Genomic DNA, 16,792 nt, shown 5'->3' on the forward strand with positions numbered 1-16,792 from the left:
TCTCTATTTTGTCTGCACACAAAAACATGTCATTTCATTCACTTTGTTTATGAGTTTCTGAGTGTGTCACTGAATAATACACAACTCAAACGGATTACAGTTACAGTAACAGTAACTTTTTATGAAAAGAAATGGAGTTTCTCTACCAGAGAAAAGAAATGTAGTTACTCTGTTACTTTCGACTGTGATTTTCAGTCGGGCCTCGATTATTATGCTTGTCGGTGTTGTTTTTTTTAACTGTGTGGGTCAGTCTAGCGGCAGTTCCACTCATTAAGTTCATCTGAAGTCAGTTGGAGGAAGATGCTCTAATATCTGGATGTTAGTGCTTCGCGACAACAAAAAGCAGCAATAAGCTGAGAAAACTCCCAACATGCAGAGCAGCAGGTTTTCTGAACGCACGCTAAGGGTTAGTTCAGGCAGCTGGCGCATCATCGGTATTGAGGATAGAGTATAATGTTAATGTTACTTATAGTTGGACATCTTCCATGACGATGTCGGATATTGAGGTCCTGTTTAAATGTGTTTGACTTAAAACAGCAATTTTAGGATTCACATTCAGACAGCAACGCTTTGAAAATGATTGGTGTACCTACGGAAACTTCAGAAATGCTGCAGTTCGCACGTCACGCCACTAGTGAGTGCTGTGTTTTTTCAATACAACCAGCCACACAAGTACACAGACAATACATAAGTTTTTTCACCGTATACACCCAATTAGTATCTGGGGTATGTAAGAAAAGTGTCTCCACATGTGATACAGATGATGGTGCAGTATATGTGCAGCTTGATGGAGAAGAGCCATGAAATTGACAAGAGTGAGCAGCCAAAACATTCTGGAGGCCTTTATTGTTATTGTGGATTTAGTCGCGCAGAAGAACTATTTGCTATGACCATCGGGCAATTGCATTCTGGACGCTGTTTTCAAAAAGTTCTATTTTCAGTGCCTTTGAACGCGATTCTTGTAAATGTCCAGCTAAAATGCAAGTCAAACAATACCCAAGAGTGCTTCCGCTGTACAGTGTATGGGAATTTAGTGAAAAAGGAGACAACCGGGGCTGGAGTGCCATACAAATTGCTTGAGCTTGAATATAAATCGTGGATGAGTGTATAAGCATGTTGAAAGTACCCATACGTTCAAGTGGATGAATGCTCCAGAGTGAAATTACCTTCAGTCTATTTACGAGTCTCAAATATGTATTTTCCAATTTCTTGCCAGCCCTCCCTGTCTGCCTGTCATCTTGCCATCCCCACTTGCCTATCAGGATGGGTCTTTCAACCTTCACTGTCCTCCATGCGTGAAGTTTTGCACATTTTCAACAGTCAAACCTCATTTCACAGCATGAAGCCTATATTGCGTGTTGAGGCAAGGGCTTTGAGCAGACTCCATATTCTCCATATTCCCCAGGATGGCCTATCACACAGAGCCACCGTGAAATCTAGCAGGTGGCTCTATAAATGGGAAATGAAAGAGGTGACGTGTTTTCAGTAGCCAAACTATGTACTTTGAACTAATCCTGAGAGTCGTAGATTCACAGAGATAAATAAATAAATATGCATTGCAGGCAAGACTTGAACCAGAGAATAAAAAAATTCAGCCAAGTTTGTTTTGTTTTCATCTGGATTCACACTCTTGTTGCCCAGTTGCAAATTTCAAGCAAATATATCCAATTTAAACCCAAGATGAGGCTCGTAACCAGTTTTTAAGGGTAGAAAACAGGCTCTTGATGTCACAGCGGCCCTTGAGAGCCGAGTACTTCTAAGAAAATGTTGAAATAGAAATTTGAGATAATTGGGCAAAGAGAAATGAGATGTGGCAATCTACACAGAGAGAGATGGGATTCCTTTCAACTCTCTATCAGGGACACAGGCAAAAACACACCCTGTTGTGATATCAAATAAGACCCCTAAGGTTGAGAAAACTAAAAGGAATGGCGGACGTCAGAGTCAGATCATACGCATGTTTTCATAACACACATTTTCCCTTCCTGGCAGGTGGATGCTCATCTGTGTAAGTGGCCGTGATATGTGTGTCTAAGTCTGCGTTTAACAAGCCGTTCAAAGAGACACTGTTTAGACTATGAGTAGAGAAGGAACCTTTCTCATAACACGCGCATGTTGAGTTATGCCGGGAGTCTGGGGTGAACAAAAACATAGCCTTATTTACATAGCGAAGCCCAAAAATATGCAGAACAGCCACTGATCTCTCAGCTCTTCTGAAGCCTTAGTGCAGTAGTGCACAGATAATTTACAGAGACGATAATCTCGTGATAGGGTCTGACAGCAGGATGAAGTGTTGGCTGCCTACACTCAGAGAAAGTCCAAACAATCACTGCGTGCAGACAAAAAACAACCTAAATCCAACAGCATTATTACCAACATGAGTCACACACTAGACTGCATATAAAAACAAACATATTCCTTTAGTGTGTCCTTTGGAGTAATTATTCCAGAAGGGGTTTCAACACAAGGCAGAGACAGAAAATAGACTTACAGATTCACTATTCCTCAGAGAGAAAAGAGCATTACCTAAAACAGGGTTCACAATAGGAAACTATTATCTCTTTGAAACAGTCCCATTGTCAAGATTTGAATGCTCGCTAAGAAACACATTCTCTGTATTTACCCAAAAAGCTGACAATTAAAATACATGATCCTATAAAATGTGACATGAAAAACACTATAAAACAGTGCAAAATTAGCTTAACACCTAAATTTCCTAGGAGCCTAAAGTATCGACAAATGGTGTGTTTGACATGAATTTCCCTATTTTCTGGTAATACTCAAAGAAAGTGTACCAATGTATAAAATCTGACTTTACAGAGTTGCACAACAATGTGAAAAATCTCACCACAACCTACCAAGTGTGGTAACATGTCACAATCAGAGAGGCATTGTTTCCTGCTCAAAAGTTACAGGAAGATGACATTGTGGGGGGTTTTTTTGTTAGTTATTTGCAATTTCCATTTAAAGAAAAAGCTGAATTGTGAAAAGAATCCCTCAGTGGTTAATCAGGTCTAATCAGACATGAAAAAGTTGTTACTTACGATCCAAGCCGTTGATGTACTTCATAGATATCTCACAATGTCCCCACACAGCGCTGACGATGGGGTACAGCTTCTTTCCCTTGAGCCCTCTAAATGCCACTCCTAGATACTGTCCGTCCACCATAAAGCTTAGCGTCCCTTCATCCATGTCCAGAATGACTAGCAGAGAGTCCGGTAGACTGAACGACTCCTCTGGCTCCAGGAAACAAGGGTAAAAGGGCAGCAGGCTGTGGGCCCGGTTCTTACTGTTATGGTAGAGTCTGTTACGTCCCAGATCCCAGCCCCAGGACTCACAGTCCGACCCAACCAACGCCGTGTACCCAACAGAATGTAAAGGGGCCTCGGAGGTCGCCACACCAACCACAGCGTGGGTGCCCCGTTGCCGAGCGGGCCAGTGGATTCTCCACACGTGAAGGCCCCTTGTATAGCCGACCCGCCCCCGGATGCAATCCGTGCTCTGAGCAACCGGGTGGCGGTGAAAAGTCATCTTATCGTCGTCTTTGATGAAGATGTTGAGTGAACGGTCATCTGGGTTCCATGCATGACGGAGCTGGGTTTCCAGTCCAGCACATGGCATGTCCAGTAGTAGATCTAGCCTCGGGGGTTTGGCAAAATCTGGACCCCTGAGCTCTGGGTGCTGTCTACGGTGAGCGGTGGGCCGGTAGGACGGAGAACCCCCGCTTTCCCCGCGACCATCTACAGACTTGATGCCGCCCGAGATCTTCTGGCCCATGGCTGCGATGGGAGAGTTGATGGATGGGGGATGGGGTAGGGGGGTTAATGCAGGTGGGTGCTGCGTTGCGCGGATGCTTGGCGTTACCTCATCAATGCGGTAAAGCTGAAGTGAGCGTTTCTAACTGGGGAGTGATGAAGGGAGATGAAGGAGGAGGAGGAGGAGGAGGAGGAGGAGGAGATGGTGAATGAAAGATGTATGTGATCTGGTTTCATGCCACAAATGTCTTCAGAAAGATGCAGCTGCTGCCATTCCTGTGGAGAGAGGAAACATGGAGAATCAATTAACGACTTCAGCAAGTATCAAATGAATTTAAATTGACACATTTGAGGTCAACCATCGCCCACCAAAGTGGAGCGATGCTGATGGAAATTACACACACAAAAAAAAGGAATAAACAATGAACAATGAACCAGCACTCAACACGCAGTAGTGAAACTACATAGACGTTTACTCTGACTCATCCTGCACCTTCCTAACCAACGTGTGCGCCAATGCCAATATGCAAGCAACCCTCCAAACATTCCCCAGCTGTACAATGTAGCCCAGATCTGAGGCTCGCACACTCTCATTTAGGTAATGTAAATTTAATGAGTATTGCCTGAGTCTGCAAAAATATATCTGCAGAAGGAAAACAAAAACATCAGGTAATGTTTTTTCTCCAACCCTTCGTGTAACAGAGTTCAAAATGTCAACAATAATTGCTATACTGAGCATGAAGGAACTGTCGTGAGAGTGCGCTTGAAATCCTACTCTCCAGGAAACATACGATATACTGTGGTTTCATTTTGAGAAAGGGGTGTATTTCTGTGCAGTTTTCTGTGTAATATTGTTCGTTGAGAGGATGGCAGTTACAGTTTAGCATTTAGTAACTTGGAGGTTTTAGTTTCTTTATTAACGTATTGATGACAGTGTTTACAAGAAAGAAATCATGATCAGAATTATCTTCCATGTGTATGGATTTTCAAGTCAATAGAAAATTGACTTCAATATTTCTTTAAATGAAACTAACTTTTTAAGCATGGCAAAAAAATGAATAATACTTAGAGAGTTAAACTCTGAGAGAGCTCTAGATTGTTTACAGTCCCCGCACATAGTGTTACATACTGTCTTTTCAATTATGAATATTATTTTTGAATTAAATAAATCCATGAGACCCTTTGTGGCATATGAAGCGACTAGACAATATACAGCACAGAGACAGACTTTTGTGAAGTTACACTGACGTAGTAATCTCTTCCAGGAACAGCAGCTGTAGCTTCCTGTTCACAGGAAAAGAGTCGCTCACACCTCAGGCAGACGGGGAAGTGGATGACACAACTCTGTACGTCTAATGCGTAGCGTTTACCTCATCCTTCATAAACCACAATGCAATGCATTACACAGTTCACAGATTACCGTTTTTCTGTCTTAATATATATAATTATATCGAGCTGAAAAGTGTACAGAGGCCTTTTAATGTAGAAAATATGTAAAGTGCTTTTTTAGCTGAACACTGATGACACAAGCACAAATATTCCCTCTCAACCAGACAGACAGCTCACCACAGTCTGAAGTCATGTTGTCATTTTTATAAATATCTATGCCGCGCACACACACACACACACACACACACACACACACACACACACACACACACACACACACACACACACACACACACACACACACACACACACACACACACACACACACACACACACACACACACACACTTTTTTTAAACCAAGCGGCCAAAACATTGCAAAATAACCTGTTTGAATTAGCCAACCTAATTTGATGTTGCACATTTAACACAATAGGTGGTTTTGGAAAAAAGATTTTTATTCTGTTCTTCAACTTTAGGCAATAAACTTAAATAGTGCCTTTTCAACCAAGAGAAAAGTTTGAACCTCCACAATTCACAGAGACATGCTCCGAGGAATCTTCCTTTTTTTTTTCTTTTTTTTTTTCTTACTGTGATAGGTTCAACAACGAAATGTTTAGAAATCTCTTTCAAACTATTAGATGATGATTTACTTTAAAAACACCTCTCGCCAGTATCTAAAATAATGTTCTGATAGCTCACAAAGACTCAATCTTCCGTACGCTCTTTCCACACTCCGACATAGAAACACTAAAGAACTCTAAAGAACATCTCAAGAAGTTTAAAAATGGGAAACTTTCAAAAACAAATATAGGATTGAACAAAAAGAAAAAAAGAAATTCCAACCAACAGCAAAAGCCCAGGCTTTATTGATCATTTAAGCATGTGGATAAGTTATGTGCAAACTTAATTTACATGGTTGGTGATCTCTGCTTCTATGTGAGGTCACATCATTTTAAAGCAATCACTGATGATACAAATACAGACCAACGTGTGACCCTTGGTAGTTTAAGGGAGCAGTGACCATTCAAACATCTCTATTCCCTCTATAGTTCTGTACAAAATGCTAGTTGTGTGGGCAACCATTGTTTCGTGCATATTTGAAAAGTGTTTTATTCTGCAGACTATTGTAACTATTACCTTGACTCAAATCCAATTTAAAGGTAATCTCAAAAACTTAAATAATTGCAGTTGATTTGAAACATCCATATTTATAATTTTTGTATATATACATCACAAGAAAGAAAAAGTTGTTGGCCAAGTGAAGTCCATCTGCCTCCTGAGGTGTAGTCCCATAATAAACACATTAAAGAGAGCAGGCTGATATAAACTGGATTCCTCCTTTAACTCTCAGTGGGCCCTTTGAAGGTGACTCGGAAAATGAGGCCAAAAAGTAAAACTGGTCCACAGAAATTTAGTCACAGTACAAACACAAATATCTCATCTGAACCGTCTCTGTGCATTGCAGCTGGGAGGCATGTTAACCAAAGTGTGCTATCACGTCATTTCACTCCTCGTCGTGAGACATGAGACACACACACAAAGACACACACAAACACTATAGACAGCTGCCTCAGTGTGTGTCATCACAACTAGTAGGGGGGTAAAGGGGTAGGCACTGCACGGAAGAATCCACAGTCGTCGCTGCCAAACTGCAACCAAACAACACTATTTACCAATCTACAAACTCTCCCTGTGTGTCCATGAGCGTCTCAGTTAGCTCAGTCTGGCACAGCATGTGGATGACAATCTGGCGTTGCGGGCTGTCATCAAGGAGACACTTGACCTCTGACCCCGTGTCGTCACGGTCACCGTTGCATAGTAACCTCACAAGAGGCTGGTGGTGGGCTGGCGCAGTGTCTGCTGCTGCGGATAGCGGCAACATGTTTCTGCCATCTGTTGTTTACTTTCCCTCCCTTCCTCCATCTTGCTCTTCTGTGACTCCCTCCGTCAGATTGCACTTATTCCCCCTTTTCTTATCTGCATTCAGATGGGTTGAACAGGTATGGAGTAAACAGCAGCCAACGTGGCGCCACACAGAAAACAAACATAAATGGAGTGATTTCTCTCAGAAAATCTATTCTTTTATCAACATGACATTGAGAAGTTATTCATAGTGTACGGATAGGCCATTTCATCATTTGTTCTACCAAATGTCTCCAAGAAGTAGCTATTTCTCAGAAAAGTGCCAATTACTTTTCAATGATCAAACATTTTGCAGGTTTCTAAAGGATAAAGGTTAAAAAACAGACTAAAACAAGGTCAAAGAACCTATGACAAATATAAACTGACAAGTTACAAGCTGAAACTATACTTAAAGCTTCGTCAGAAAGTGAAAAGTAGAAGATAAGGGAGCAGCTACTGGACAGACAAACCACGGCATGCACCTTGTGCATGGGCCGACTTCATCTGGCGTCTCCTGCTGTACAACCGACAGCCTCCAGCCACCGGAGAGCTGGTGGCTGTCTCACAGACTGTGTTTCATTTAAACTGTCCGGTGAGCTCTGACTGGGCAGGCAGATGCACAGAGAGACTGTCACATTCCTCACAGGATCCAGGTAAATAAAAACAAATCACGACTGCTATCACAACAAGATTTCCCACACCATACTGAATGGTATTCCCTTGTATGTAGTGCCATTTTGTGTTTATGTGTCAGAGGGTCAGTCAAGGACAAACCGTGACTTACAAGACCACGGAGGATGAGGACTAATAGCATGACGGCCATTCAGCCTTCCTGTTTCCTGGTTCATTCACGAACGTCTGGCTTGAGAGTGTGCACTTGTGAGCCTTTTAGTATAACTATTCAATTTCTTACCATAAATGCTACAAAGCCACAATGATATCAGTTCATTTCTTGTAATTTGTCACTGCCTGACTGAGCAGCCTCATTGAAATTGCATTTAACATGTGATGGTATATATTTTCTTTCCTGATGAAATTGATTACGATGAGTAATTTAGTGCTTTGAAAGCCACAATATCAAGCTCACACTGGTCCTGCATCTAGTTTGAGTTCAGACACTAGTGATGTGTCTCCCGTGTTTTTCTGTCAGCAACCGTCAGCAAATCCATCCATCTTCTATACCGCTGCATCCAACTGACGGTCACAGACACCGTGAGCACAGTGCTGAAGAATTATCATTCATGGTGGTGGTGGTGGTGGTAGCACAGAAGAAACCAAAACTATTCTAGTCAAGCGTAATGACTCACTCAGAAAGAAACACCAAGCAGATTCAATTTGGAAACCAAATGAGCAGCGACCAGTCATTTCATGCCTCTGGAATACAGAGAAATGAAACTCGACAATTTTTCCTCGAAACATTGAAGCTGTATTTCCAAGAAAATGTTTTGTGAAAAAAGTTTTCAAGCGTCGCGCGCATGACAACCGTGCGAGTTCGCTTCAGCGAGACGTATTTCTTATATGTGACAGAGTCTGAGTGGGCCTATACGACCCATGCACACCACAAACAAGCAACTTGGCATGCAGACTACAGTGTTTTAAATGATTCTCACATTCCTGCGTGTATGGAGATCATAACCAAAAACATGCTGTCTGTATCTGAAAGGGTCCTGAAACTATACCATTTCCAGAAGATCATTTTTATGTGAACAGGGATTGAGTTGTTCTTTTTTTTTCCCCAAAGGCAATGAGCATGCATTCAAAGAAGCCATCAGTGTGCAAAATTAACTTTTTGACTCATCTGTTAAGGGCAGGTGACCTCAAATTCTTACAGTTGTGAAATGTGTTTTAAGAGCAGAATTAGTGTGGTGTAACTTAAAAACATTGCTTTCTTCGTGATATCTTGGTGAAGTCTGAAATTCATGATTAAGAGAAAGCAGCTCAGCTCTATTTATTGGGAAACAGTGCAGAGTTTGTTAGATGGCAAAGGCCAAACTAATTTCACGAGCCTCATTACACCAAACAACTCAGTTCTGCTCAACCTTATGCTTTTAACTTTAAGACCTTTACTGAAATGAGGTGATATCACTTCAGGCCACCATTAAAAGAATCCCTTTTCAAACCACTCGCGCGTCCTCTGACCCTTCAGTGTAATGCTGTCTTACACTAAGTTTCCCTGAAAAACATGAAGTGTAAAAAAATGAATCACAAAGTGGTCACTTCTTCCATTTTCCACTCCTGGGAGGACAGCTGGGTACAACAGTGCACAGAAACAGAGCTCACATGGAATCCAAAACACCCTCTCGACAAGTACACGTTCGTATTATTCAATATTTCTTCATAGCAACAGCTGTACCCAGCAGATTAAACAAACCAGAATCCTCACTGCATTGCTGACATTCATTCCTACTGAGGGAATCCCTGGGTAGTAGAAGATGCCAGAGCAAGACACAAACTGTACCGTCTGGCTCCTAACAGGATGTCAAACTGCAGATAGAGACTCTAGACTGGTACTTTAAACTTATTCTAGATCTGATGAGAAGCAACAGTGCACTCATAAAGACATCTCAGGACTTATTAGGCAGTTGTAGAAGGAGATATCACCACTCTTATCAAACAGTCTCTCTTTGCCAGATTGACAGTCTCTCTTTAAAAACTCTTAACATAACATTTTACATCAACAGCCTGACTCTGCCTTCAAATTACTTTCGACAAATTCTCTCTCAATTCTATTTCCTCTTCCCCTCGCCCATTAGTCTCTGCCTCTGTCTCTCTACCAGTAAATCTGTAGAGACTTCTGCAGGGCTGACAATCCAGGAATTGGCTCAACTTATCTCAGACCTGCCACCAAATGCCCAGACGTCGGCCGCGCTGCAATTGGTGCAAGCTCAGCAAGCACGGTCCACAAAACACTGGACACAAGCAGAATCCCATACTAGCCCACACGCTCACTGACAGACAGACAGGCAGTCCCCCCGCACCCCCCGCCCAAATTAAGCATGTGCTATTGAAGTTGGTGACTGTTTTTTTTTTCTTTTCTTTTGGGGGGGGGGGGGGGGGGGTATTATCTTTAATCCATTCACACACACAAATATAATAAATAAAGTATGAACATTTTACGAAATAACTCCCAACTATTTTTTTTCTATGTTCCCTCTCTCACTTCTCCCTCCTGTATTCCCAATAATCTGCTGCTCTCTGGAAATTACCCCTTCAGTCCTGAAAATCCCTCGCTCTTCCAGTCAATAACTGAACTGAAACACAGAACATGTATGAATACACACGCACACACTGTCTGTTCCAAAGTTCCTATGTTTCCTGGTCGTGGCACCTTAAAATCCATGGTGCCCTAAGGGGAGACCATTAGTGCTCCAGTGATTGAGCACTCCTTTACGGACAGCAACGTAAAACCGATTCATCTTCCCCTCGCACGTATATGGATACACACACACACACACACACACACACACACTGAAGGCCTTGGCGATGCCATCCATAATGCTCTCTTGGGGGGGGGGGGGGGGGGGGGGGGTAGCAGTATATTCAGGTGGCAGATTCACAACCCCAGCAGTAATGAAACTGAATCAAAGTCTGCCCGAGTATGACGCACTGCTGCTGCCTCGCTCATTTACCATCCAAACCATTCGCACAAGTGTGATGAAACGGGTCACACCCACATGACTCAAGCAGAAACCAGGATTTCTTTTTTTTTTTCCACTGAAAGAGTGATGTGTATAACTGCAGTAACGTCACAGGTTGTCTCAACGGGACCGTTTCAAATACCTAGAAGGATCAAATTGAAAAAAAAAAGGGATTTCAGTGAAACTCAATTGATTAGTATTGCTCAATTGACTCACTTGGCAGAACAATACTTATATTATTGTACCACATGATTAAACAGTGCAGTTAAATTTCACACCATAATAAAAAGAAAACTACCATTCTGGTGACACGTTGGGTCAATGTAGTGTGCGGGAGCCGAGAGCAAATCCCAGTGGTGTCAGGAAGGACACTTGCCAACTCTGTGATGCAAGTTGCAATAACTTCCTGTCAACCCTCGCAAAAAAATTTTTAAATAACAACTTGTAGTTTCAAATGAAAATGGAAACCGTTCATTGCATTGTGGAGGTTCGTTTATACAACAACAGTGCTTGGAGCCACTGAAAACACAACTTTTTTAAATTAGTTTTTTTTTTTTTTTAATTGACTCCGAGTCCATATTCTCCTGGGACTTTATAGTTGAGAGTCGCCCGTAATAGCAGTAACGTGGTTCAGAAAATGAATGGATGAATAATTGAATCTCCGTTAAATTATCATCAGTAGGTCACTTCAAGGCAAATTCAGCTGCGTGAGGCATGCAAATTTGTGTACCGATTTGAAGGAAAACTCGGATTTAGCACATTGTATAGCTTGGCAGGTGAAGGAGATTTGCAATATTTGCCTCGAGTTCAGACACACCTATGGAAACAAAGCTGCCAAACACGACGCTCTCTTGCCATTGGAAGTAACTGGAGGTTCAGTGTGTTGTCCAAGGATGCTTTAGCTCAAGGAGACAAGAGGATCAAACAAAATCCCGCAGAGAGAAAATGAGCCCCGCTACCAGCTGAGCCACAGCAGCACAAGTTTAGGGACTGAGGCACTTTTCATTCCGTCTCATCTCATGGTGTTAACCAAGAGTGCTCTGTGCGAAGTAAAACACGCAGCGCGGCGTCGGGACATTTGACACAAGAAAGCTCATCCACACAAGCCTGCACACACCCGGACACAAACAAACAGCACGACACTGAGAAACCTCCCCACCGTTCTCAAAAGTGCAACCGGGGGAAAGAAAATGGAAGAAAAAAACTAAAAAAAGAAAGCTGAAAAGATGATAAATAGGGGAGGCCAAGTATGAGAAAAAGTAGCCGAGAGTCAAATTGAGGGAGGTTGTATAGATTTGAAGAAAATAAAGGGAGCGAAAAGGAACACAAACAATGGAAGTGATGGGGAGAGAGAGAGAGAGAAAAAAGAGGGAGAGAAACAGAGGTCAGCAGCTGACAAAACAATAGGATAATGTCAGAAAGGAGAGCTGCTATCTCTCTATCCCAGGATGGACCACACAAATACACCCTCACACCCCAATCCTTAGACTAAACACAACGCTGTGAGAAAAGCTGCTGCCGACAGTGTGGAGAAAGCAGCCAGATTAGAGATGTTTGTAACATATAGACAAACAGTGTTTAAAAATAGAAAGCAGGACCTATCCTATTATTGTGTGAGTGCAGGGGGAAATCCAGGGGTAGCTTATCCCAAAACTCTCTAAACAAAAGCGCACGCACGCACATGCACACGCACACGCACACGCACATTATCCCAGCTGGCCAGCTGAGGCCTTGCGACCATTAAGATAATTAAGAAAGGGGAGAAAGGAGCGGAGAGGGGTATAAGGTGGCCTCTACAGGAAAAGAACACACAGTCTCAAACCATCAACAACAGCAGTAACACATGGGCTCGTGTCAACATAATGAAATGATGAAAAACAAATCATCAAGCCACTTTTAACACTCAGGAATTGCATTGCAGATCACACACAGATGCAGAGCTACTCTATTTCCTCCACAAGTACACAAGCTCCTGAAACAGCCACCATCCTCTTTCGGTGAGATATTTCAGCTCTGACACACTACACCTTGTAGACAACACAACAGATCAAGCTGCTTACAATGCATCTCAGGCGGCACCACTGAAGTCTCGCTGCATGTGTCCCCCTTCAGCCCCGGTCCATGTGCAACACCAACGCCAGCCAAAACACAGCTCAACTCCTTCAACCCGGTTGCCGGCAGAGAGAAAATCCGAGACGACGGGAGGAGGAGGAAGAGACCAGCAGCAGCCGGCAAGTCTGAAACAGAAAGAGAGACTCCCTCTTTCCTCACTCAGCTGCCCACCTCTCCCTCCGCCTCCTCCCTCCCTCGTTCCCTCCCTTGAGCTTATCTGTCCTGAGGCTATCACTTCTTACTCACCCCCTCCCCACCGCCCCCTCCCCCTTTCCCCGACTCACTTGTGCTCCAACTCCGACGAGTGTTTCCAAGGCAGCACCATCCCAATGTTCTCTACTGACAACTAGCAGCACAGAACATACGTTCAGCCCTACTCCAGTTTCAGTTCCACTTCGCTCTTCCAGTGAGAGGGCGAGAGCAGGAGGGAAAGAGAGACACGGAGGCCTGAAAGCCGATCCCCTCTGATCTCATCAAGCAAAGTTACCAACAGCAACCAGACCAGCAGGCAGCTGAGAGAAACACCCGGTTCACCTCCCTCCCTCCCCACACCGACTCCCCCCTTCTTACAAAGAGCTCACACAGAGCCAACCCAACCCTCCCCCCCTGTTGGCTAGAGCCACACACCAACACACATGTTCACAGACACACACACACACACACACACCACTACACGTGCCACACACACACACACACACACACACACACACACACACACACACACACACACACACACACACACACACACACACACACACACACACACACACACACACACACACACACACACACACACACACACACGCTGCACGAGTGGAGCATGTGCACTTTTTTGGCATCAAGGTGAAAAAGGCCACCCATGTCACATGGGCAATACAAGTTAACAAGGTTAACAAAAAACAAACACTATAAAAGCATTCGATAGAGGCTGCAAAGGACAAGTACTGATGACCAACCGTTAAAAGAAGCACAAAATACAGGGCGATGACGAGCTCCCCTTTGCTCTGCTGTTTTTGCTCTCTGTGCCGTCTCTTCTTTCCTGTTGTCATGTAGTATGTCTGCCCGCAACTGCACATTACTGCATAACTTGGCTCTGAGGTGATGTGATGACTAAGTTCATTTATCAGCCTTTTCCTGCAGCTACATCAGTCATTCACAAAGCAGGGGAAGTCAAGACAGCATTCGGAAGAGCACGGGCACGCTCCAAAAGAAATCAGGCGCGCACACACACACGCGCGCACATGCACACAAGACACTGTCCTTGCGTGTCTTTGAGCACTTTTATCCCCATGTGGCTTTCAAAATCATGTCACATACACACTCGGTTAGAAATGGAAATGGCAAAACTTGCTAAAGTCTCTACAGTCGTGCAGCGCTGAGGCCCAGGCAGCTGTCTTCCTGTATGGACTTCCTTTTCCCAGGACTGCTGTGACCACCAGGGAACTGATTTCCAAACAAAACCACATCTCCCACTATATCACCACCATGTCGTTACATCACATATCAGCACAGGCTTCTAGTGGAGCGTGCAGCAAGGAGCGCTCAGGGGACGGAAAATTGTGCTTTGCCTGACTTTTATTTTCCGAAGTCCACAACCATGTGGACAGATTTCATTCGGAGCCGGAATAGACTAATGATCCATCTTTGTTAATGTATTTACACAACACAATTAAAAATAATAATAATAAGAAGAATTATTACTCGTCTAATTCTGGATTTTAAAAGTCCACATAAACACACAAGATCAACTGAATCAAAGATTACCCAGATGATGGGAGGGGAGGTCTATCTAGTCCTGTGTGTATACAGAGACAGTGGGAGTGGAACATAAAGAAGTTCTGGAGCTCTGCAACAAATTCTGACTGAGAAGTCATCCATGTAAAAAGGTAAACGGGAGCTCAAACTGACGGTCAACTGTCCCCTTGTCCATTTTTGTGCCTCTGTGTTGCAGAGGGCTCAACTAAGCTGGAGTTGTGAACATACTGACTGATGGATAATTGAATCTAGCACATTAAGAGATATCAGGGCTTTAAAGTAGAAGGGTCATGATCCAGATTTGATCCACATTTTCAACAAATCTTAAAAAATGCTTTATCAAACTGAGAGTCACAGTGCACTGGATCCAATCACGGCTGACAACATAAAGTTCTGTGGCTCAACCGAATCAAACCTGGGACCAAGGAGGAAAGAGTGTGAACCACTACATTACAATGCAGCCCTGTCGTGGCCAATCATGTTAAATTGTGTGTTACACACCACAACGAGTTGAAATCGATATCCTGAGGCAACGCTGCTGCTGGCCAAGAAGAGTCACCTCAAAACTGAATCAGCATTTCTACTGGATTCACAGCTAAGTCTTTGAGCGCAGGATGAGTCAGACATTTTGATGCAAAAATACTGAAAAGACATTTTCATTTTTTGGCCACTATTTTGGCATGGATCAAAAAATAAATAAGTAACAAGCCCATTGACGCCTGATCAAAACTGGGTACATGCATGTTTTATTTTGTGGGTGTTTAAAGGAGAAGTTCATCGTTTCAGAGAAAAGTTTTTTTGGTCATCACATAAAAACTGATTGGCAGTACTGTGTCTGTCCATCAAGTTTTTCTTGCATTAAAATAGCCATTTCCTGGCGAGCTGCTCGTTATAATCCATCTATTCTTATTGCAAACCTGCTTTATGCTGGTTACAGTCTGAAACATTACTCCACTGACACTGGACAACATGCAAGGTACCTTCTGGATTAGTCACCAGTTATAAAGAAACCACAAAAATAATTATTCTGCTTTTAAATATTTGACCTTCATGAACAGTAATTATTGAGTCTACACAAGTGCTGAAGCAAGAAATGGCCAAAGAATCCCCGGTTGAACCACAAAATGTGGCTTTAATCAGTCAGATTAAACAAGACACAATGACTGAGCTCTAGAGAAGAAGCTAGGTAGATTATGTAATTTGACAGAGTCAGCAGGTTAGCCGTCTCCGGTCTTTGTATTAAGCTGTAGTAATTGGTTCCAGTCTTATCCCTGAAGGTGCAGTGTGTGAGACTGAGTGGCATCTAGTGGTGACGAAGCCTACGGGAACAGACCCAAGAGAGAGCTTTTGGTGGCCAAAAAACTAAACAAAAACAAAAACGAAGGAAGGGAATATCATTGGAGCCAGTTTGGGGTTTCATTAAACAACATTAGTCTTTGGAAGTAACAAATCTACAGATATAAAGGGTTTATTTTAACAATAAAACAATGTTTCTATTGTTCACGCATAGAAATAATTCAATTCGGGGCTACAAAGTGGGTGAGTCCAAAAACATGTGTGTTTAACTCAGCGTAACTGTAAGACACTTATAAACTCTTATAAACCTCATATTTTAAAGACCAAATAGCACAAATGCTTGCATGCGCGCACACACAAGCTGTCTACACACTGAAGCCAGTCAAGTGGCCCCATTCAGACGGAGAAGTGGAAAAGAGGAAATGCACAGATCTGTGCAAACACACGCTCGCGGCTGCAGGTCACCTGAAGGAGACTTGTAGGTTCCATGCATTACCTTTGGCCCACACACACATTCCTTCACACATGTGGGCACTCACACATCGTTGAACGCATATGCACACACACCTCAGCAGACAAACTGTTATTCCAGACACCAGCCAATGTAGGTCAATGGTTTTGAATGTAAGCAGTCACTGTAGGCTGAAGGTAACCCACACAGGGAAGGAGACGTTTGAAGTTTGAAAAAGAAAACGGGTGAGTTTCTAATGAAACAATGTAAAAAGCCATGGTACTATCAGGGTAGGTAATCATATTGTGCTGGGAAGCATTTCACTTAAAATAATCCTTGGAAAATCTAAAATTTTTCTAAAAAGAGACTCTTTCCATCCATCTTTTTACCACTTTAGCCAACATAGGATCATGGGGCACTGGAGCTGATCCCTGCCGACAACGGGGCAAGAGAGACAGTCAGACACAATCACATTTACACCTACTCACAATT

At 43.1% G+C, this 16,792-nt stretch overlaps 1 protein-coding gene across 1 annotated transcript in view; it reads right to left on the reverse strand.

Annotated features, from left to right (window-relative positions):
* LOC308108405 (SPRY domain-containing SOCS box protein 4-like) overlaps positions 1 to 3,777 on the reverse strand; it is a gene marked incomplete at its 5' end in the record, with an annotated part of 35,103 nt that extends 31,326 nt beyond the window's left edge. The window contains one exon of the mRNA XM_080461283.1: positions 3,045 to 3,777. Coding sequence (XP_080317409.1) covers positions 3,045 to 3,777 — 733 coding nt within the window. The remainder of the gene's footprint in view (positions 1 to 3,044) is intronic.
* Positions 3,778 to 16,792: the final 13,015 nt, after the last annotated feature.

The sequence above is a fragment of the Lipophrys pholis genome, assembly GCF_963383615.2.
Source record: "Lipophrys pholis genome assembly, chromosome: 1".
Lineage (NCBI taxonomy): Eukaryota > Metazoa > Chordata > Actinopteri > Blenniiformes > Blenniidae > Lipophrys > Lipophrys pholis.